Source organism: Rana temporaria, chromosome 7, assembly GCF_905171775.1.
Source record: "Rana temporaria chromosome 7, aRanTem1.1, whole genome shotgun sequence".
In the NCBI taxonomy this organism is placed as follows: Eukaryota; Metazoa; Chordata; class Amphibia; order Anura; family Ranidae; genus Rana; species Rana temporaria.
In genome coordinates this window covers 190,063,386-190,086,755 of record NC_053495.1, presented here as the reverse complement: position 1 = coordinate 190,086,755, position 23,370 = coordinate 190,063,386, and the positions used below count along the sequence as shown (strand labels likewise).

Below are 23,370 nucleotides of genomic sequence, written 5' to 3'. Positions count from 1 at the left end.
GCCTCATCAGTGAAGGAGAAAATGTACCCGTTTGCAAAATTTTATAAAAGTATAAAAAAGTTTTTTGTCAAAATTTGGGGTATTTGTTTACTTAGCAAAAAAAAAAAAAAAAAAACACCCAGAGGGTGATTAAATACCACCAAAAGAAAGCTTGGTGTGAAATAAAATGTAATATATATATATATATATATATATATATATATATATATATATACACACACACACACACACAGTGTTGCATGACCGTGCAATTGTCATTCAAAGTTCAACAGCACTGAAAGCTGAATATTGGCCTAGGCAGGAAGGGGGTAAGAGTGCCCAATAGGCAAATGGTTCAAAAGAAATTGGATCGTGTTTTTGGTTTGTGGGGCCCAGATGCAGTTTAGTTCTACTTTAAAAGGTGAAATCTGATTGGCCGTGATGTCTAGTTGTTTAGATTTTGGAAATCACCCCGATGGTTGGGTGGTGTCTACCTCCCGGGCACGGCTCCTTCGTGTGCCCGCAGTATCCATACTCCTCATACTGAGAGCCCATATAATAAGCCACTTCGGTTTAAAGAAAAAAAATTCCATTTATTTCTACCTTTTTCAATTAAACCAATGATCCTCAAATATTCCAACAAGATTAACTTTCATACATAAGTGCTCATTGTTCTTATTTTAATACCAGTGAATCAGTTTACAAAATGATTTGTGTTCTTTGGTCGGAGGGTAAAAACTCCACTTAGATGACAAAGACCATCTTTCCGGTGGCTCCGCTGCTCTCTATGATGTCTTCATGAGCTTGGGGGGCTTTCTCCAGGGGGTATTCCGTCCCGATCAGGGGCTTCACCCAACCGGCCTCCATTCCTCCAAAGACAGCCGCACCAGCCTCCTTCCAGTCTTCCTAAATTCCCCCAGAAAATAAGAAAAAATAAAATAAAGGTTTGGAAACCTTCCAGGAAATGTCACTTTTGGTTAAGAAAAAAATAATAATAATTCATACACAATCTAACTGAAGAGACTTCTACTTAAAAGCAGTGGTTCACCCTAAAAAAACTACTTTTTTTATTACACTGCCCCCCCACATTACAATACGATTAAGACTATTATTTTTTTGATGCTGTACATACCTTTGTACAGCATATTCACCCGTTGCGAGTCCCGCGGGAGTGGGCATTCCTCACATGTCTGATTGACATTTTGACCAAAAACGAGCTCCCCCGTCGCGCAAGCCGCGTCACGGTTGGCGAAAGGAGCCGAACGGCGAGTCGGCGCTATACTGTGCATTCGCATCGCCGTTCGGCTCCTTTCGCCAATCGTGACGCGGCTTACGCGACGGGGGGGGGGGGGCTTGTTTTTGGTCAATCACAGACATGTGAGGAACGCCCACTCCCGCGGGACTCGCAACGGGTGAATATGCTGTACAAAGGTATGTACAGCATCAAAAAAATAATAGCCTTAATCGTATTGTAATGTGGGGGCAGTGTAATAATAAAAAAAAAGTAGTTTTTAGGGTGAACCACCCCTTTAATGCAGAACACTCACCTTCGCTCCAGTGATGTGACATCCAGTAAGGACATCTCCTACCCACGTGACGGCTGGCCCATTGTAAAATTACATCATCACTTTGACGTTAAATAGCAGCAGCTATGCCATAATCTTGATTTTATTTATTTTTTACTATGGCCGATTCTCTTTCACATAAAAGCTTCCCTGTCTTTCTAGGGCTTGCCCAACAGACCTGTGAAGCCCGGGAACAATCTGATGCCGCCGTTAGCTGGGTACTGAGACAAGTAAGGGCAAGGCGGCCCTGATATCACTTCCGGTTCCCGGACCATAGTTCATTGTTTTTGTTTTTTAAAGAAATGTTGAAAAAAAAAAAAAATATACGTTTTTTTTCCCCCCTTTTAACCACTTAAGACCCGGTCCTTTAGGCAGCTAAAGGACCCGGCCAGGTTTTGCGATTCGGCAGTGCCTCGCTTTGACAATTGCGCGGTCGTGCGACGTGGCTCCCAAACAAAATTGGCGTCTTTTTTTCCCACAAATAGAGCTTTCTTTTGGTGGTATTTAATCACCTCGGCAGTTTTTATTTTTTGCGCTATAAACAAAAATATAGAGCGACAATTTTGAAAAAAAAAAAGTCAGCAGCTACAAATACCGCAGCTGCTGACTTTTAATATTAGGACCCTTACCTGTCCAGGGCGACTCCGCAGCCGATCTGTCCGTCGGCTCTCGGGTGCTGCTGCCGCATTTTTTGGTAAGAGAATCCTTACAGCTTCACTACCTGGTTCCCACTGCTCCCTGCTGTCTTCTGGGACCTGCATGTCTCCCAGAAGAGTAGGGGCCGGACGTGGCGTAGATCTTTGTCCAGAAGTGGGAGCAAATACCTGTATTACACAGGTATCTGCTCCCTCCTGCCCCCTAAAAAGGTGCCAAATGTGAGACCAGAGGGGGGGGGGAAGGATTCCAAAAAGTGGAAGTTCCATTTTTGGGTGGAACTCCGCTTTAAGTCCAATTCACAAACAACTCAATTCAACCGGTACTTATTGAAAAAAAAAAAAAAAAATTAACCATTTGCCGACCTGCTCACGCAGATATACTGCGGCAGGTCGCCTCTCCTGCGTGAACCAAAGTACCTGAATTTCAGTCTATACAAGGGGGGCACGCCGCGGGCTCGTTGTCCACCAGCGGCCCGGGAACGTGGTGAGGAGAGGCAGAACTGGGAACTGCCTATGTAAACAAGGCGATTCCCTGTTCTGACAGGTGACATGACAGGGATCTACTGTTACCAGTGATCGGGAATAGTGATCTCTGTCATGTTCCAGTAAGCCCACACCCTCCCCCCTACAGTTAGCACACGCTGAGGGAACACACTTAACCCCTTCCCTGCCAGTGTCATTTTTACATTGATCAGTGCATCGTTATAGCACTGACCAATGTAATGTTGTCACTGGTCCCCAAAAGGGTCATTTGGGCGGGACTGTGTGTGTGTGACGTGACAGCCGAGAGGAGATGATGGCTCTGCTTTCCGGCGGGCGCTCGTCCCCCTCCGAGGTATGTTATCGGCGTATAACGCGCACCCACGATTTCCCCCTGATTTTATGGGGAAAAAGTGCGCGGTATACGCAGATAAATAAGGTTAGTTTGGGGGTTTTGAGTCATTTTCAAGCAAAAAAAAAAAAAAAAAGATGATTTTTACATGTAGGAGAGGAGTGGCAGAATAGGCCCGGGATGGAAGTGGTTAACTAAAGCGGTATGAAGATACAAGAAGAACTTTGCTCCACTCTGGAAAGACTGCAAGCAAACCAACACTTTGTAAATCATTTCTTACAAAGTCAGATTCCCGCTCTCTTCCTCTAATATGCTCCCCTCTACTCTCCCTTCACTCATTAATGTTCTCTGTCCTCACTTTACCCCTCCTCTCCATCCCACAGCTTACAGTATGTATCCACTTCCAGCCCTGGCCAATTCTTGCATTCCTCTTCTACATGTGTTGGATCCATAGGAATGAATATACAGTGGAATCTCAGATAACGAGTATAAGCCAGGAGAATGCTCGTAATCCAAAGCACTCACATATCAAAGCGAGTTTCCCCATAGAAGTCAATGGAAACGAAAATAATTTGTTCTGCATTGACTTCTTTGGCATGCAATACCGCATGTGGCCAGAGGTTGGGGGGCGCCTGAGAACCTTGGAAATACTCAGGAACAGCTCGGCTGACCTTGGAAACCCTCAGAAAGGCTGAAAGGGAGTATTTCCGACGTCTCCAATCGATTCAGGCGCCTCCGCAACTCTGGCCAAATGCGGTACTGCCCGCCGCAGAGACTTGAATCCTATTCGTTTTGCAAGACACTCGCAAACCGAGTCAGGATTTTCAATTTTTTTTATATAAAAAATGCTTGTATTGCGAAACGCTGGTTAACCGCATTACCTCGCAATCCGAGGTTTGACTGTAGTTTGCGGTGTGCTCTACATTCCCTTTGGATATATTTAGAATTATGACCATCGTGTCCTGTCCAGTCTTAATCAGTTACCTTAGTGGAGCTGAAGAGTGACACTCCGGTGATGCTGGACTCCTTGGCCATGGTTTCTCTGGGGTTTATTTCAATAGGTCCTCTGCAGCCGATAATCTGATGGGAAAGAACATAGTACAGCAGAAGTCACGTGTGTGTGTATGTGTGTATATATATATATATATATATATATATATATATATATATATATATATATATATATATATATATATATATATATATATATATATATATATATATACACACACACACACACACACACACACACACACACACACACACACAGTATATTATTCCATTCTATTACTCTAATAGTATAGATCATGGGTCTCCAAACTATGGCCCTCCAGTTGTTCAGGAACTACAATTCCCATCATGCCTAGTCATGTCTGAATGTCAGTTTTGCAATGCCTCATGGGATGTGTAGTTCTGCAACAGCTGGAGGGCCGTAGTTTGAAGATCCTTGGTATAGATATTAACACGTCTTGTATTGTTCTTGAAACTAAAGCCAGCCATAGATGGATCGAATCTCGGATGGTTCAGCAGGGAGTGGGGGGGAGATTCGATTCATCTATGGCAGGGATATGCAATTAGCGGACCTCCAGCTGTTGCAGAACTACAATTCCCATGAGGCATAGCGAGACTCTGATAGCCACAAGCATGAGACCCAGAGGCAGAGGCATGATGGGACTTGTAGTTTTGCAACAGCTGGAGGTCCGCTAAATGCATATCCCTGATCTATGGGCAGGCTGGTTGTACTAAAGTCGATCCATTGATCAACTTCAGTACAACCAGCCTATCCGATTTTTTTTCTTTTAAATGTGCTCACTGCTGGCAGCTATAGCGTCACTGCAGGAGGGATTCCCCTCAACACGGACTTCGTTCATGGGGGGAATTGAGCAATTTTCTTTCCTGCAACCCGTGGTTGCGGGAAAAATAAAATCATTTATGGCTTGCCTTAGTGCACCACAATGGTTATAATCCGATTACACAATCTCCTTTAGACCTACCAACAAATCTGTAGTACCTACTTAATAGCAGAGAAATGTGTTGGTTAGATTACATATTTTGGTAAATCTAAAGATGACAGTACAAAGATTGTATGAGCAGATTGTATCATGTATGATGACCCTTAGGCCGGGTACTCACGAACAAACATGTACGGCGATGACGCGGAGACGTGGGCGGGCCTGCCATTTAAAGGCTTCCACGCATGCGAGGGACGGCGGGCGCCTGGACATGTACGGTAGGTCTGTACAGACGACCATACATGTCCGAGCGGGCAGGATTCCAGCGGACGGTTTTAAAACACGTCCACGAATATTTGCCCGCTGGGAAAAGGCCCGGCGGGCAAATGTTTGCTGGAATTCGGCCCGCTCGCGCCTACACACGACCAAACATGTCTGCTGAAACTGGCCCGCGGACCAGTTTCAGCATACGTGTTTGGTCGTGTGTACGGGGCCTTAGACTTGTTACCTTAAAATGAGAAGCAAGGCCGAAGTTCTTTTGGGCATACTTTCACAGGACTGCACTTAGCTCTGCTCTCCCGTGACCCAGATTCAGTCGACAGCAGGCTAAAGTCCGTTGTCGGCTGATGTCACAGAGCTGCTCCAGGCTCTGGAAGGATCCCAACCATCATGAGCTATGACCAAGCACTAGTTTCAGTGCGAAACACGTCAGAAGTCGGGTTTTATTTTACTTTGCGGTGACTTGTAGTGCTGTCCTTTTAATAAAGGCTACAATTTGTTCAGAGTGCGACTGTCCAGAGACGAGAGGACGTCCGTGATAGGCGGAACACTAAACGCAGTGTTTGCTGGGAAACCGAGTGTTCCGCCTATCACGGAAAAGGAAGAGGAGGAGGCACGACTTTTTAACACTGGACGCCCGCTGTCTGAATACGCCATATGTCATAGATAATCAGGTACACAGATCGGCACAGTGAGGCGAGGCATGCAAATGGGCACAGTGAGGTCTGGCTGAAATGGGCACAGTGAGGTCTGGCTGAAATGGGCACAGTGAGGTCTGGCTGAAATGGGCACAGTGAGGCGTGCAAATGGGCACAGTGAGGCGTGCAAATGGGCACAGTGAGGCGTGCAAATGGGCACAGTGAGGCGTGCAAATGGGCACAGTGAGGCGTGCAAATGGGCACAGTGAGGCGTGCAAATGGGCACAGTGAGGCGTGCAAATGGGCACAGTGAGGCGTGCAAATGGGCACAGTGAGGCGTGCAAATGGGCACAGTGAGGTGAGGCGTGCAAATGGGCACAGTGAGGCGTGCAAATGGGCACAGTGAGGCGTGCAAATGGGCACAGTGAGGTGAGGCGTGCAAATGGGCACAGTGAGGCGTGCAAATGGGCACAGTGAGGCGTGCAAATGGGCACAGTGAGGCGTGCAAATGGGCACAGTGAGGCGTGCAAATGGGCACAGTGAGGCGTGCAAATGGGCACAGTGAGGCGTGCAAATGGGCACAGTGAGGTGAGGCGTGCAAATGGGCACAGTGAGGCGTGCAAATGGGCACAGTGAGGCGTGCAAATGGGCACAGTGAGGCGTGCAAATGGGCACAGTGAGGTGAGGCGTGCAAATGGGCACAGTGAGGTGAGGCGTGCAAATGGGCACAGTGAGGTGAGGCGTGCAAATGGGCACAGTGAGGTGAGGCGTGCAAATGGGCACAGTGAGGTGAGGCGTGCAAATGGGCACAGTGAGGTGAGGCGTGCAAATGGGCACAGTGAGGTGAGGCGTGCAAATGGGCACAGTGAGGTGAGGCGTGCAAATGGGCACAGTGAGGTGAGGCGTGTAAATGGGCACAGTGAGGTGAGGCGTGCAAATGGCACAGTGAGGTGAGGCGTGCAAATGGCACAGTGAGGTGAGGCGTGCAAATGGCACAGTGAGGTGAGGCGTGCAAATGGGCACAGTGAGGTGAGGCGTGCAAATGGGCACAGTGAGGTGAGGCGTGCAAATGGGCACAGTGAGGTGAGGCGTGCAAATGGGCACAGTGAGGTGAGGCGTGCAAATGGGCATTGTTGACCCTCGTTTCCACTTACAGTAGCTGCTGCATTCTCACCCTCGGCTTACCGTGTTTCCCCGAAAATAAGACACCATCTTATATTTTTTTCCCCTCAAAAAATCACACTATGGCTTATTTTCGGGGGGTGTCTTATATGTCGAATTGTGGTGCCATTTCACGGGCAAATGTTTGAATATCAGCCCTGCGCACAACCAAAGCCTTTGCTCTCCTGTCAGCAACCCATTCACTAATCATGTCTTCCAGCTCAGAAAATAAAGGTTGCCTACCTGAACCACACTTGCGCTTCTTGGAATTTCCTCTGTCCACCTGTAGACTGAGAGTGGAGCACAGTGGAGCTGGGGTGATCTCTTTGGGCTCAGTAGCAGCTTTTCCCCCTATCCCCTGGTGTTTGTGTGGGGTGAGAGAGGTGGTACAGAGCTTCTCCTCACTTCTTTACAGCTCTGAGCTCCGCACCAGTACAGTACTACCGTATCACGTGTTGTTTACCGCTCCGCATACGACACGCCCATTGCTACGTCTTATTTTCGGGGGATTCGACACGCCATTGCTACGTCTTATTTTCGGGGGATTCGACACGCCATTGCTACGTCTTATTTTCGGAGGGGTGTCTTATATTTCGATCTTGCGTCGAAATCCCGCTACGGCTTATTTTCGGAGTACGTCTTATTTTCGGGGAAACACGGTATACTTTAGTCAATACGTTTTCCCAGTTTTTTTGTGGTAAAATTAGGTGCCTCGGCTTATACTCGAGTATATATATACACGGTATAATGAGTGTAGATGCTGGAGAGACGATTGTACTTACAATGACTCTGCCTCCGACAGACAGAAGTTTCAGGTCATTACTCAGATTTACATTAGAGAGCATCTCCAGGATGACATTAATTCCTTCTCCTCCAGCTGCTTCCTATGTAACAAAATACAGAAAAAAATAAAATAAAAGGCTCCATCCATCAATGAATGCTTATTCCTTAAATCATTGTAACCACATAACATTTTTTTATTTTAGTGGACTCTGAAAAACAAGACTAATGGCCACGTTTCTGATGTTAGCGTATCAACTCAAGGAATTCCAAAGCTTTCCGATATCCAAATATAAATGAAGACATTTCCAGCTAGTTGCGGTCTGCAGGAGACTTCCCTCCAATTGAACCCGTCTGTAAATCTGCGGGAGGGTTTGTCGGACTGCTCCAGGGAGATCATCGCACTCACAGGAGTACAGCAGTCCTGTAAAGCCTACAGCCTGGGGGAGAGGGAGATTTGGGGGAAAATTTTGCACATGCCTGAATACTCTTTCAGTTTATTGTCCCATCTATGAGGACATTAAAGTGGAGGTTCACCCTAAAACTACTTTCTAGTATTACAATGTCCCGACACATTACAATACAATTAGGCCTATTTTGTTTTTTTTATGTTGTACATACCTCGGTACAGCCAATTCACCCGAGGCTTCGAATTTGCGAATCCCGCGGGAGTGGGCATTCCTAACTTGCTGGTGATTGACGTGATGACCAAAAACGAGCTCCCCCCCCGTCGCGTAAGCTGCGTCACGATTGCCGAAAGGAGCCGAACGGCGGTGCGCAGGCGCCGTCTCGCTGTTCGGCTTCTTTCGGCCATCGTGACGCAGCTTATGCGACGGGGGGAGCTCGTTTTTGGTCATCATGTCAATTTGCAACCTGGAAGCCGTGGGTGAATTAGCTGTACCGAGGTATGTACAGCATAAAAAAAAAAAAAAAATAGGCCCAATTGTATTGTAATGTGTTGGGACATTGTAATACTAGAAAGTAGTTTTAGGGTGAACCTCCGCTTTAACTTTTCTACCTATTATGTACAAACTCCAAAGCAAAGATTTTTAATGTCTAAATTTGTATAACCATCTTAATAAAGTAGAACTCCAATTAATTGCCAACTAAGCTTAAACCTTCTCCCACACTCATTCTAAGCCTTACAATAACTACCCTGTAAAACAGGGGTCTCAAACTAGCGGCCCTCCTGCTGTTGCAAAACTACAAGTCCCACCATGCCTCTGCCTGTGGGTGTCATGCAATGCCTCATGGGACTTGTAGTTTCACAACAGCTGGGGGGCCGTCAGTTTGAGACCCCGGCTGTAAAGGAAAGAGGTGTATACTTACCTATTCTGAGGGCACTTAGGTTCTGGTCAGATGATTGGCCCCCAGCGATGGCTTTCATGGGAGAGAAAGGACAGCAGACAACGGATGCCCCATAATAAGCCAATGGGTGTTGTCACAGCATAGACATTGCAGCCGTTGTCAGCGATTTCTCCTCTTTACCGAAGCCAGCCGTTGGGGAGATCATGCAAGTAGACCCAGGGAATAGATCATTATACACATCTTTCCTCTACAGGGTAGTTAGTATAAGGCTTAGAATTGGGGTGGGGGCAGGTTTTAAGTGGTAGTAAATGCTCATTCGTTATTTTTACCTACAAGTAATCTTATAAAAAAAAACCTTACCTGTAGGTAAAATTAATATCTCCTAAACATACACAGTTTAGGAGATATTCTAACCAGCAGCAGCTGATGTCACCAGCACATGTGCTCTGAAGGAACGGCATACCATGTATTTTCTTCAGAGCTGAGCCGTGGCCCAAAATCCTGCGCGCATGCGTGGGAGCGACGTCATGGCGGCAAGGGCTAGTCAAGTGGCCGCAGCGAATGAGCCCAGAAGGAAGACAGGGTGAAGATGGAAGCACCTACAGTGGTGACAGCGCGCAACTGGAGGGCTTATGCCGCGTACACACGATCAGTCCATCCGATGAGAATGGACCGATGGATCGGTTAACCGATGAAGCTGACTGATGGTCCGTCGCACCTACATACCATCGGTTAAAAAAACAATCATGTCAGAACGCGGTGACGTAAAACACAACAGCGTGCTGAAAAAAATGAAGTTCAATGCTTCCAAGCATGCGTCGACTTGATTCTGAGCATGCATGGATTTTTAACCGATGGTTGTGCTTACTAACGATCGTTTTTGACCTATCGGTTAGGAATCCATCGGTTAAATTTAAAGCAAGTTTGCTTTTTTTTTAACCGATGGTTAAATAACCTATGGCGCCCACACACGATCGGTTTTGACCGATGAAAATGGTCCATCAGACCATTCTCCTCATCGGTTTAACCGATCGTGTGTACGCGGCATTAGTTTTCAGGCAAGTACTTCATAATGTGCCAGTATGTGGTGCACGATTACGTTTACTACTGCTTTAGGCTGGGTTTACACCATTGTGAATTGGATGCAGGAGATTTTGATCGGCTTTCTATGGAGCCAATTCACACATCTCCGCAGCAGGTCCGGTGTGTTTTGCAGTCTTTTGTGCGTCTTTTGGTCCGTTTCAGGTCTGAATTCAGCCCAAAATTCGGACTGAGATCAGACCTGAAACTGTGAACCAGGACACACCGGACCCCTGCTGTGAGCCGCGTACGGGTCATATGCGAACCCAGCCTAAAACTTGGAAAGTATTTAACTGGGCTTCTACATTAAACTGAATCCCTTTGGTGAGACTGCTCCCATGCAACAAAGAACCCCCAGATGAAGGGGAAGTGCTGGGGCAAATCTAGTAGACAGCAGGGCACCCCACCAATGAGGAGAGAGTCCAGAGTATTTTTTTTATTATTACTGAGAACAAGATAAGTATACCAGTGCATTACTGGGGTTCACAAAGACCCCCTTCATCAGGGTTTGTATGTCATATCACATCAGGAATGCCTGGACTCAGGAAGGTTGGAAAGGATTTGTAGATTTCACATCCAATATTATCACCAGCAGGTAATGCAGTGTGAAGCCTCATGTTGCATTACCAGGTGCTGCTAATACTGGATGTGGAATCTACAAACTTTTCTCAAACCTTTCTGAGCCCAGGTATTCCTCAAGTGACAAAACAGATCAGCCCTGATGAAGGGGGACTATGTGAATCCCTGAAACGCGTTGGTTTGAGCATCTTGTTGATCTACTCTGGATTCTATCTCCACTACTGTGGCATTGTATTATGCTTCCATAGATAACAGACCGACATATGGAAAGCCAATAATAGATCTGCACACGTTCCTAAAGACTTGCTGCAGAGAGCATAAAGAGACTACTCCTCTATATTAATATAAAGATTAAAGTGCAGTACAGGACCTTACCTGGATCTTCTCTATATAATCCTTGTCTCTGTGGTTGAAGACTTGGTGAGCACCGTTTTGGAGGGCTAATTTTAATCCCTCAGGGGTGCCGGCTGTCCCAAATACCCGGAACCCGTAGGCTCTGGCAATCTGGCATGCAGCTATGCCCACCTGTCAGAAAAATAAATAAAATAAAAAACCAAACACAAGAGGAGTCCAATATTTTTTCTAAATTTCAAATGCTGATGGCACAAAATAAATCAGCCATATTGTTGGATGAAACATTGCTTAAAGCGGGGTTCCACCCGCAATTTTTTTTTTTAAAGTCAGCAGCTACAAACACTGTAGCTGCTGACTTTCAATAATGACACTTACCTGTCCTAGGTGCCTGCGATGTTGCCCCCCCCCCCCCCCCCCCCCCCCCCCCCCGAGGCCGATCACTCGATCCTGGCAGCTCCCAGTGCATCCATCCTTACTGAGGGAAACAGGCAGTGGAGCCTTGCGGCTTCACTGACCGTTTTTCAAATGCGCATGTGCGAGTCGCTTTTGTGAATGGGCGGCTGCTTACTGGGATACTCGGTTCCCAGAAGACAGCGCGCCCCATTCACCAGAAGACACCGCGAGGAGGACGAGGAAGAAGACCTGCCGCAGTATGGGAAGAAACAGATTAGGAGCTTCTGCATAGCAACCACCATTTCTGGTAAGTAAATAAAAAAAAAAAAAGAAGTTTTAGAGTGGAACTCCCACTTTAAAGCAGGGCTTGACACAATTTGATTTGAATCTAGGAGCCAGCTAAAAAAAAAAAAAAAAATAAAAAAAAAATAAAGTTAGGAGACATTTTTTGTAACCAACAAAGCTTTTTTTGTCCATGCGGCACTGCACTTCTTTAAGGCCCCTTTTACACTGAGGAGTTTTTCCAGGCGGTTTAGTGCTAAAATACCGCCTAAATACCGCCTGAAAAACTCCTGCACTGCATTCTCAATGTGAAAGCCTGAGGGCATGTGCTGGCGGGATCGCTCCAAAAGTCCTGCCAGCAGCATCTTTGGAGCGGTGAGTTTACCACTCCTTCCCATTGAAAGTAATGGGAAACTGTGGTAATACCGCCTGCAGTGCGCCTCTGCAGAGGCGCATTGCGGGCGATATTAACCCTGTTTCGGCCGTTAGCAGGGTGTTAATACCGCACCCCTAGGGGCCGAATACTGCCGCAATTCCGATATAGCGCCGCCAAAAATAGCGGTGCTATACCGCCACCGAACACTGACAATTACAATGCACACAAAATAAATGTATATCCATTTTTTACACTATAAATAAATAAAAATAGACCCAACATTAAGAAAAAAAATAAATAAAAAAATTTAATTTTTGCTATAAAACATATCCCATAAAAATGTCTTTGGCTTGTGTGAAAATTATAGCATCTACAAAAAATGACACACACACACACACACAATATTTATTACACATATTTTTTTTTTTTTTTTAAATAGTAAATGGCAGTGATCAACGACTTATAGCAGAACTGTGTTAGTACGATGGGGACTGACACCGATATCACCAGTGACACCAATACAGTGATCAGAGCTAATAAATTGCACTGTCACTGTACTAATGACACTGGGTAGGAAGGCTTTAACATCTGGGCCAATCAAAGGAATTAACAGTGTGCCTTGTGTACTGTTTTACTAAGGGAAGTGACGGTTTTTGTCTCCCTGCTTTGGCAGGGAGGGAGCCAGTAAGACCACAGCCAGTGAGGTAGCGCCCCCTACCCGGAAATGCAGAATCACAAACTGCTCACAGTGAAATGTTTGACAAAAGCCTAGGATGCAATTTCTAGTCGCCATGGCGACCTGGCTCCTGGGATTTGTCAAGCCCTGGCTGAAAGCAAAGGCAGATTTTTGTTTGTTTAAAAATAACAAACATGTCATACTTACCTGCTCTATGCAGTGATTTTGCACAGAGCAGCCCTGATCCTCCTCTTTCCGGGTCCCTCGCAGGCTCTCCTGGCCCCTCCCTCGTGCCTAGTGCCCCCAATAGCAAGACGTTTGCAATGATGGCACCCACATGCTCGCTCCTGAGCTGCTGCTCTATGTGTCTATTTACACACACACACACACACACACACACACACACACACACACACACAGCGTGGCTTGGCTCTGCCCCTCTCTCTCTCCTCATTAGCTCGCTGGCTGTGATCGAGTGTAGCGGAAGCCAATGGATACTGCTGCTGTCTCAGCCAGTGAGGGGGGAGAGACCCAGGAGAGCCGAGGGTCTCGTGCACATCGAGTGCCAAACCTGTTAAAGTGAACTCAAAACTTTTACAAAGTAGCAACAGTGCTGAAGCGCAGGGACCTTGTGGTCTCTGTGTCCCATTAAAGCACATGGGGTCCTAGGTTTAGACCGTTCATGGGGCCCGACTTCTGCCAAAGTCAAGATTAATCCCACCCCCTTTAATTCAACTGCAACATTCCAAACCATCAATAGGCAGGAAAAGTTCAGACTTTGGGTATTTAAAGGCCAAGGGTGGGCCTTCGCCCCAGAAGAGGTCAGTCTTAATCTTGACGCGGGCAGGAGCCAGGGGGGGGGGGGGGGTTTCTACAATCTGGGCCAACTATCCAAGGGTGTTCCTTACAGAAAACGGGGAACAATTTGAATATTTACATTTGTTTGCAAAAACCATGCGCTGCCTTATCTGTTACTACGTATAAACTTTTTTGGCCATGAAGGGTTTACTTCACCCAATCCAGGATGGGTGCCTTTATCTTGAGGGAGACACACACAGTGGAACCTCGGATTGCGAGTAACGTGGTTAACGAGCGTTTCTTGGTTTGCGAGTGTTGTCTTGCAAAACTAGCAGGATTCAAGCCAAAGTCGTGTGCAATACCGCGTTTTGCCTGAAGTGGGGGGTGCCGGAGCCAAACTGCGCTGTTTGGAAAATCTCAGAAATACTCCAATCCTGAGCCTTCGAGTGTTTACGAAGGCCGTTTGTCACGCCCCCCCTCTGGCTGCATGCGGTATTGCATGCCATTGAAGTCAATGCGGAACAAAATTATTTTCGTTTCCATTGACTTCAATTGGGAAACTCGATTTGATATGCAAGTACTTTGAATTACGAGTGTTCTCCTGGAACAGATTATGCCCGTAATCCAAGGTTCCACTGTATAATAGAATATATATATTTTTTTTTTTTTTACTACTTACCCCTCCACTTGCACCATGTACTAAGACCAGCTCTCCGGATCTTCCATGTGCTCTACAGGGGGAAAAAAACATGACAAGACACAATGAACACAGATGACTTTAAAAACTACAATAAAGTCAAAAAGTGTGAGAGATGAGCTCATCAGTCCGAAGCTTCCCCTTCACCGTCACAGGCTGGGAGTGAAGACAAGACCCAATTGTATAACCTAACTGCAAAGGTGAAAAGTCAAGTCAGAGGTGGACTGACTGGCAGTGCTGTGTAAATCTCAGGATTGTATTGACAGATAAAACAGCTCTTGTATGTGTGGGTTTCTGCGGTGTATTTAGCCGGTTAGCTTTAACTTAAAGGGTCAGTTAACCTTTCAGAAAAAATAAATAAAAAATTAATAAACTAAGGGCAGATGGATTCCAGGAAGTAAATGCTACATGAATCATCAGCCCTTACTCAAGATGGCCGCAGCTAGAAATGCTAAGGAGGGTGTTTTTCAAAATGATTTCTCTGCTTTGAGCATCAGGGACTCAAACCCTTGCTGAATAAATTAGACTGTGCTTATAATGTACTTACTTCTGGAAGAGTGCTCTGTAGGCAGTGAAGTAGGGGACAGATATGGCGGCTCCTTGCTTAAAGTTGAGGTTTTCCGGAAGGTGATAAACGGTATATTCAGAGGCCAGTGTGTACTCCGCATAACCGCCAGTAATGGTCGACCTGGTAAACACACGATCGCCTTTCTGAAATAAGGGATATAAGAATACATTTGTTTAAAAAATAACAACGTCTCAGAGTTGACATTTTTACCACCAACACTAATCTCTCTCTCCAGATTTATTGTATTCTGGGTGCAATGAATACAATTTGGTTGGAATTGGAACTGTGAAAGCTGTGCCCCAAAAAAGCCAAGCAGAGGGCATCTTGGGACCTGTGCTGCATCCGTGTGTGGAGGCAGCCATCTTTGTAGAGGAGCAGGGCTTTGTTTCCCCATGTCAGGGCTGCAAACACAGCTCCACAGTTTAAAAAAAGAAGCATATACAGGGGGATACTAGCACTGTAGGTCCTCAGGTACAGCTTCCTCTCCAACAAGGAGAACAGTAAGAAACACAGATATGTGTTTGAGGACTTTGCTTCCTCATGTTAGGGCTGCTCCCTCATGACTGGTACCTTAATGACTGATGGGAGCAATGATCAAAAAGCCAAAAAAGGAGAAGAAAATGCACAGTTCCAAAAAAAAAAAAAAAAAAAAAAAAAAAGCGCAGAAGCAAGGAGATCCTCGTGCTATGGGTTCTCGGGTACAGCTTCCTCTCCAGCAAGGAAAACAGTGAGCAGCACATTGTTTCTCTTTGAAGAAGTGGCCATATTGGAAGAGAAGCAGGGCGTTGCTCCCTCATGTTAGAGCTGCTCCCTCAATTTGTAATTTGATAATTTAAGGGGGGGAATAATCAAAAAGCAGCAAGAGAGGTCAAGGAATCACAATTGCACAGAAAGAATGGAGCAGCAGTAGGGTCTGACTAATGATCAAAAAGGAGGAGGAAGAAAATACACATTTCCACAAAGTGAGAGAAAAAAAAAAAAAAAAGCAAGGAGATCCTTGCACTGCAGACCCTTAGGTACAGCTTTCTCTCCAGCAAGGAGAAGAACAGTGAGCATCACCAAATCTCACTCCAAATCTGGTGAGACTAGCAGTCAGAGGCAACGATGCTTAGCTCAGGGGTCAGCAACTTTTACACTTAAGGGCCAGATTCAATGTGAATGCATGGCGGGCCACATCCACCTGCGAAAATATGAAGATAATATTATTATTATTATTATTATTATTATTATTATTATTATTATTATTATTAGTGCTGTGGGCATTATAGACACTGGCGGCACCGTTTTGGCAAGGACAAAACACTGCTACGATATCGCTCTCTCTCCTCACACGAGGTCTCTGTGTGAGGAAGGAGAGCCATCATATGTTTACACTTGAGATCATCTTTTATTGGACGAGGCGATCATGTGGTAAATGGCCCCTGTGATTGGCCATTTACCACGATCTGTGATTGGCTGTGTCCAAGGGACATGCCCATTACAGATTTTCCCCAGGGCGTGCACACAGGGAGTGTGATTAAGGCCCGTGCTGTAACAGTTTTTTGGGTATAGCGCGGGCGCGAGGCAGTTAAAATGTCCACAGGCCGGATGCATGTGAATTAATCACGTACACTGACTGGCCGGACATTTAGTGGCGGCGGGCCAAGTAGGTTGCCGACCCCTGGCCTAGATCTCACTGCAAGAAAAAAAGAGACAGGAAGTACACGGATATATTTCAAAAGGCATTAAAGCGGAGGTTCACACAAAAAGTGAACCTCCTCTTTTTGGATCCCTCCCCCCCTCCGGTGTCACATTTGACACCTTTCAGGGGGGAGGGGGTGCAGATACCTGTCTGAGACAGGCATTTGCACCACTTCCGGGTTCGGATCCCCGCAGGGAATCCAGCCTGGCATGTCATCCCCCCCTGATGTCTTCTGGGAAACACTGTTCCCAGGAGAGAGCGGGGACCAGTGACAGCGCGCCGCGATCCACGCGCATGCGCAGTAGGGAATCGGGCAGTGAAGCCGCAAGGCTTCACTTCCCAAATCCCTCACCGAGGATGGTGGCGGAAGCAGCAGAGGACCAAGCGATTGCTCAGCCTCGGCTGCTGACATCGCGGGCGCGCTGGACAGTAAATGTCTATTTTTTAAAAGTCAGCAGCTGCTGTATTTGTAGCTGCTGGCTTTTAAAAAAATAAAATATAAAAAAATTTCAGCCGAACCTCCGCTTTAAAGGACATAAAAAAGGTAAACCTTTCACTTAACATCTAATAAGATAATATTAAAAAGGAGAATTTCTTTAGGTCATGACTCTTACCTTGAACAATTTTACGCTTGTTCCTACTTCTTCCACTATCCCAGAAACGTCTGAGCCTGGGGTGTACGGGAGATTTGGCTTCCGAGCGTAAGCACCGGCCCTGATATAGGTCTCCACTGGATTTATCCCACACGCATGAACTCGGATTAGAATCTGCAAAGAATAAAAACAGTAAAAAAAAAACTTAAAATTTAAAAAATAAAATTCAAAACAAAAATTAAATCTTGTTTTATATTTGAAAGCTGAATATTGTTTGTTTTTTGGGAGACATCTAATCAGTTTATAGTTTAGTATAGACGCTAAAGCCTCGTACGCATGATCCGATTTTCATCAGACAAAGCGTAGGACTTTTGTCCGAATGGCGTTGGCTGTGAACTTGTATTGCATACAAACGGCAAAGAATTGTCAGCCAACAAACACGAAACGACGTGTTTATTCAGCTCTTTAGCGCTACCCTTTGGGCAACTTCTGTTAATGTTGTGTTATGGTGAGCATTCGTGTTTGTACTTTTGTAAAAAATCTGACACATATTTGTTGGCGGACAATTTTAAAAAATGCTATCCAACGGAAAATCCGACAACAATTGTCCGATGGAGCGTAACAGTCGTGTTTTCTGACAACAGCCTGTCACCACACAATTCCCATCGGATAATCCGATCGTGTGTACGAGGCTTTAGAATAAAGCTGAGCTCTAGCTCCCGTTCACACTGCCACGACTTTGAATCCAACATCCCTGCGCGACTTCATCACGGCTAACATACAACTTCTTTAACCACTTGCCAACCCGGCCATTGTAGAATGACGGACACAAGGTGGTTGTACAATACTGAGAGGCCGTCTGAGGTGGGCGCACGGGTGCCTGCCATGTCACTCAGATGCCGATGCGCATGCCTGGCGGCCACGATGTCCACCAGGTACCCGCGATCGCCAGTTACAGAGACAGGTACGTGGATCTCTGTGTGTGTAAACAGAGAACCATGTCCTGTCAGGGAGAGGAGACCAATGGTGTGTCCCTTGTACATAGGGACAACCATCGGTCACCTTCTCTAGTCAGCCCCCTCCCCCCACAAGAAGAATCACTCCCAGGCAACACATTAACCCCTTGATTGTCCATACCCCCCCCCCCCCTAGTGGTTAACCCCTTCCCTGCCAGTCACATTCACAGCACTGTTTGCTGTATAAATATGAATGGTCCCAAAATCGTGTCAAAAGTGTCCGCTGTAATGTCGCAGTCCTGACAAAAAAAATATATATATTATAATAAAAATATCTAATCATAATTCTATCCCCTATTTTGTAGGCGCTATAACTTTTGCGCAAACCAAGCAACTTATGCTTATTGCCATTTTTTACCAAAAATATGTAGAATACATGTCGGCCTAAACTGAGAAAAAAAATTGTTTAAAAAAAAATTAAATATTGGGATATTTATTATAGCAAAAAATTGAGCTTTTTTGAAGTTGTCGCTCTTTTTTTGTCTATAGCGCAAAAAATAAAAACCGCAGAGGTGATCAAATACCACCAAAACAAAGCTACATTTGTGAAAAAAAAAAAAAAAAAAAAAAGTTGTCAATTTTGTTTGGGAGCCACGTCGCACGACTGCGCAATTGTCATTCAAAGCGCGACAGTGCTAAAAGCTGAAATTTCCCCTGGGCAGGAAGGGGGTACATGTGCCCAGTAAGAAAGTGGTTCAACAAAAGTCAAGCCAAGTCGTGTTGAAGTTACACCAAAGTAGTGCAGGAACCTTTTCCCAAGTCTGAGCGACTTGAGCCGAACTGATTAGAACAGTTCCATTGCAGTCAATTGGATGCGACTTTAAACTCTCAAGTCACATGAGAAGTCGCGTCAGTGTGAACCGGGGGTTAAAGCTGACCTCCAAAGAACCAGCTAAATACACAAATGGGGTTTTACATGTAAATGTGTTATTCTGTCCAGCCAGTCTTGTGATCCAGACAGCACTGTCAGATCCTTGACCTCTGCTTCAGCAGCTGGACAACTTGGTCCACAACAGACACCAAGTCTGCTGATTGGACAATAAAGAAGCACACTCATAAGTTCACTCTTCGCTCTTTTTTTTACCATTTACACAGGTTTTTCATGCTGGCTCTCGTGTTTTCAGACTGAGTGCTGCTGTATAGGGAATCATAAGAGGCCAATTCAGACACTAGCTAAAATAAAAAATGTGTCCATGTCAATTGCTGGATGCAGAGCAATAAAGGCTGGATGAGGTTTTTAACCCCTTACATACACACAAAAATTAGAGTTTTCTGAATGGGCCTTCTGTGATACTCAGACTAGGAGAGGGAGACTCAACCTCCCTACTTGTCCTGGTGACGACTGTCAGCGGGTCCTCTAGTGACCTGGGGGCCGGCAGATGAAACAAATACAGCCACTGCACACCTAGATTAGTTTAATAGTCCAATTATTTTTAACAAGGTCAGAAAACCCTCCTGGGACCACAATGCGTTTCAGCCTAAGCTTAGTCATAGAATTGTGGTGAAATGCGTCAGTACCATTGATCCCCAGGCATTTGACACTTTTATTTAGATGCAACAATCAGTATTTTTTTGCTATAAAATTAGTTAGAACCCCCCAAACATTATATATATATATATATATTTTTTAAAGCGGAGGCTCTAGAGCAGTGGTTCTCAACCTGGGGGGGGGTCGGGACCCCCTTGGGGGTCGAATGATGATTGCCAGGGGGTCACCATATCCTGGGCTGCTCCTGAAGCCCACACGCGTTCCCAGCCTTTTTGTGGCCTCCCAGCTGGGCTGTTCCTGGAGACCGTGTCCGCTCCCACTCAGCCTCTTCGCAGCCGCCTATTCAGTTCATGGCATGGCTGGTGGGCAGAGAATGGTGAGAAATGTGAAGTGGGAGGGGCTGGAGGAGACCCTATCTCCTGATTTTAGCATAGGTGTCACTGCTACGAGACAACACAAAGTTGGAGACACAGCGAGTAACACTACCTTTAATTATAGTTGCCATTAAAAGTCCCCACTACTGTTCTCAGATCAGCATATGACCTTGATCAAGAGCACCCAAGTTGGCCGATCAGAATTCCCCCCAGCACTGCCACTCATCCCATTCCCCCTCCACCAAGGAGTAGGAGAAGGAATAAAAATAAAGAATACATGGAAGGGAGAGGAAAAGAGGGGGAGGAACAAAGAAAAGGGGAGAGAAAGAATAATAGAAAGACGGCTAGAGAGAGGGATAGGGAAAAAAAAAAAAAGAAATTAGGATAGAGAGAGATAAAAAGGGAAAGAAAGGAGAACAAAGAGAAAGACCGGTAAAACCTAAAATGTACCACAAGGGGTTTTAATACTGTATGAGTGGAAGGGACTCAGGGAGCGCTAAATGTCCGTGGATTAGGGGCGCAAATTACTTGTCTTGCCTTGGGTGCTGACAACGCACGCTACGAAAACAATTTTACTGTTGGGGGTCCCCACAACTTGGGAAATTTTATCAAGGGGTCACAGCACTAGAAGGTTGAGAACCACTGTGATAGAGAATAAATTGGTGGGTTTTGCAACTTATGTCTCCCCCCCCCCCCCCCCATTAAAAAAAACACACACACACACACACACACACACAAACAAACATTTTCGGGCTACATATAAAAGATGTTACGTCGAGTAAATAGACACCAAACATATCACGCTTTAAAATTGTGCATACCCGTGCAACGGCAACTAAAATACGTAAATTTTCCTATCAATAGGTGATGCTTTAAAAATATTTACAGGTTACCACTTTAGATTTACAGAAGAGGTCTGGTGCTAGAACTACTTACTGCCCATGATCTGACATTCATGGTGATACCTCACATGTGTGGGGCGATCGCGGTTTGCATGCCTTTGGGACCGACGTATGCGGAAGTGGAGGCCACTTAATTTTTTTATTCATTTTACACTGTCGCTTTACTTTTTTTTTTTTTATCAGTTTTATTGCTGTCACAAGGAATGTAACAGTCCCTGGTGACAGCAATAAGCAGTGACAGGTCCTCTTTATAGAGAGATCTGAGGTCTACAAGACTCCAAATTCTTCCTCTGCACTTAAACATTCAAAACACCAAGATTAATAAAATCAAATGCTTCCGATTTTTTTAAATGGCGCCGTTTAAATGCGAGTGACCTGGAAGTGATGCGACGTCATCAATGCAGGAGATTGTACATACAAGGTGCGTGTACCTGGTCCTCGCCTGGTGATGGTACAGCGACATCTTTTAGGAGTTTTAGTACTTCTGGCTTCCCGAATTCATGGACCCGAATGGCGCGCATTAATCTCCCCACTGATGCCATGCTGGACTCTCTCTGAAACACAAAAATAAATAATGTTCATTGATGGGCATTGGATGTGCGTTTGAATGCTCAAAGAAAGAGACACCATGGATAAGGATAATGGAGGAGATCTGGACGTATGAAAGGTGGAGAAGTCCTAAATTCCAGAAGAAAAGGTCATATCTGTAATAGGACCAGCTGGTGCCCCAGGTCCCGTAGTGCAGTCTCCATAAGAGACTATCAAAAATTCATTCAAGAGAAACACCAAAGGAAACTTAAAAAAGTGTATCAACCAACAACGGTAATTAATATGCAACACAGCATACTTGTCCTTAGATGAGGTGACTATTAGTTTTCCTTGTTTTAGCCTTCTTTTCACCTGGTAATTCCTGCTATAGGTTGGCTACGCTCATTCCTCCACTGTATCTATGGAGGAGCAATGGAGCTGCATTAAGGCAGCAGCATTTCCTTTCCTTTCAGGATAAAGGTTTCACATAAACGAGTAAGCGCTCCAGTCAGTGTTAAATAGTTATACCTGGAGTGTGGAATGATCGGAGCGCCTCCATACCTGGAGTGTGGAATGATCGGAGCGCCTCCATACCTGGAGTGTGGCATGATCGGAGCGCCTCCATACCTGGAGTGTGGCATGATCGGAGCGCCTCCATACCTGGAGTGTGGCATGATCGGAGCGCCTCCATACCTGGAGTGTGGCATGATCGGAGCGCCTCCATACCTGGAGTGTGGCATGATCGGAGCGCCTCCATACCTGGAGTGTGGAATGATCGGAGCGCCTCCATACCTGGTGTGTGGCATGATCGGAGCGCCTCCATACCTGGTGTGTGGCATGATCGGAGCGCCTCCATACCTGGTGTGTGGCATGATCGGAGCTCCTCCATACCTGGTGTGTGGCATGATCGGAGCTCCTCCATCCCTGGCATGATCGGAGCTCCTCCATCCCTGGCATGATCGGAGCTCCTCCATACCTGGTGTGTGGCATGATCGGAGCTCCTCCATACCTGGTGTGTAGATGGAATTTCTGGAGCTCCTCTATCCTGGCATGTGGAATGATCGGCCTTTAATACATGTGACCTTTGTTCTGCCCCTGGAACGCCCACTTCTACCCACCTCCTCTATGAGTCTGGTAAACTCGCTGACCTTATGCTGGCACTAAACACTGCAGTCAGCTGAATGGTGTGATTGCAGAAAAACCTCTAAAGCTACAAACTGACTAAATAAACACCATACATGTACAATTCTAATGTATGCTTGTGGTGAACTAAATGCAAAATATAAAGTATAATAATAAAATAGAACAGAATACATTTAGGAGGCAGGATCTCCATGAGCAATGACTCCATAATCCCACAACCTGCAGGCTAGGAAGCCATGCTGAGACTTGTAGTTCTACAACAGCTGGAATGACAGAAGCAGCACAGAATGTTCTCTGCTCTCTCCAGTAATGTCTGTAGAACATTCTGCTCTCTCCAGTAATGTCTGTAGAACATTCTGCTCAGATATCTTCTATACAGAGAATGCATTGCACAGATCTTTCTTACCTCCGGACTCAGCACTGATCAGTCCCAGCAGGAGATTGAGAACTCACTTGTCTGTCTAGTCTACCTGTCAGCCGAAGAAGTACACTGGGGAGGGGGGGCGTGTCAGTGCCTGGCGAGCACAGCGGCCGCCATCTTTGTTGTGGGCAAATGTAAGGGACTATTTTGTAGTTCAAAGTTGTTTTAGGATACAGGCGTCGGGTCGCCGATTCTGACGAAACAACTGCAACTGAGGGATTATAGAGCATACTGGTAATTGTACTTACCCCTCATCTGTAAGGTCGCTTT

The 23,370-nt window shown here is 45.8% G+C and overlaps 1 protein-coding gene across 2 annotated transcripts; it reads right to left on the bottom strand.

Annotated features, from left to right (window-relative positions):
* Nucleotides 1–551: 551 nt before the first annotated feature.
* Nucleotides 552–23,140, bottom strand: CRYZ (crystallin zeta). Of its 2 annotated transcripts, none has more exons than XM_040360690.1 (9): nt 23,086–23,140; nt 21,440–21,560; nt 17,249–17,401; nt 14,933–15,096; nt 14,368–14,419; nt 11,185–11,334; nt 7,845–7,946; nt 4,017–4,112; nt 552–885 (listed from the first exon to the last, which is right to left on the bottom strand). In XM_040360690.1, the coding sequence occupies exons 2-9, from the start codon at nt 21,548–21,550 to the stop codon at nt 724–726; spliced, it is 990 nt and encodes a 329-aa protein (XP_040216624.1). In that variant the 5' UTR covers nt 21,551–21,560; nt 23,086–23,140; the 3' UTR covers nt 552–723. The 2 variants fall into 2 exon arrangements, with proteins under 2 accessions (XP_040216624.1, XP_040216625.1); XM_040360691.1 differs by lacking the exon at nt 23,086–23,140 and adding an exon at nt 22,546–22,629.
* Between the last annotated feature and the right edge of the window lie 230 nt (nt 23,141–23,370).

Excerpts from the sequence above, each read along its gene's own strand:
- CRYZ (XM_040360690.1), bottom strand. The coding sequence starts at position 21,550 with ATGGCATCAGTGGGGAGATTAATGCGCGCCATTCGGGTCCATGAATTC. Across the intron at positions 4,113-7,844 it reads CTGTCGGAGGCAGAGTCATT|ATTATCGGCTGCAGAGGACC; the intron begins GTAAGTACAATC and ends CTTTCCCATCAG. Across the intron at positions 886-4,016 it reads CACTCTTCAGCTCCACTAAG|GAAGACTGGAAGGAGGCTGG; the intron begins GTAACTGATTAA and ends GGGGGAATTTAG.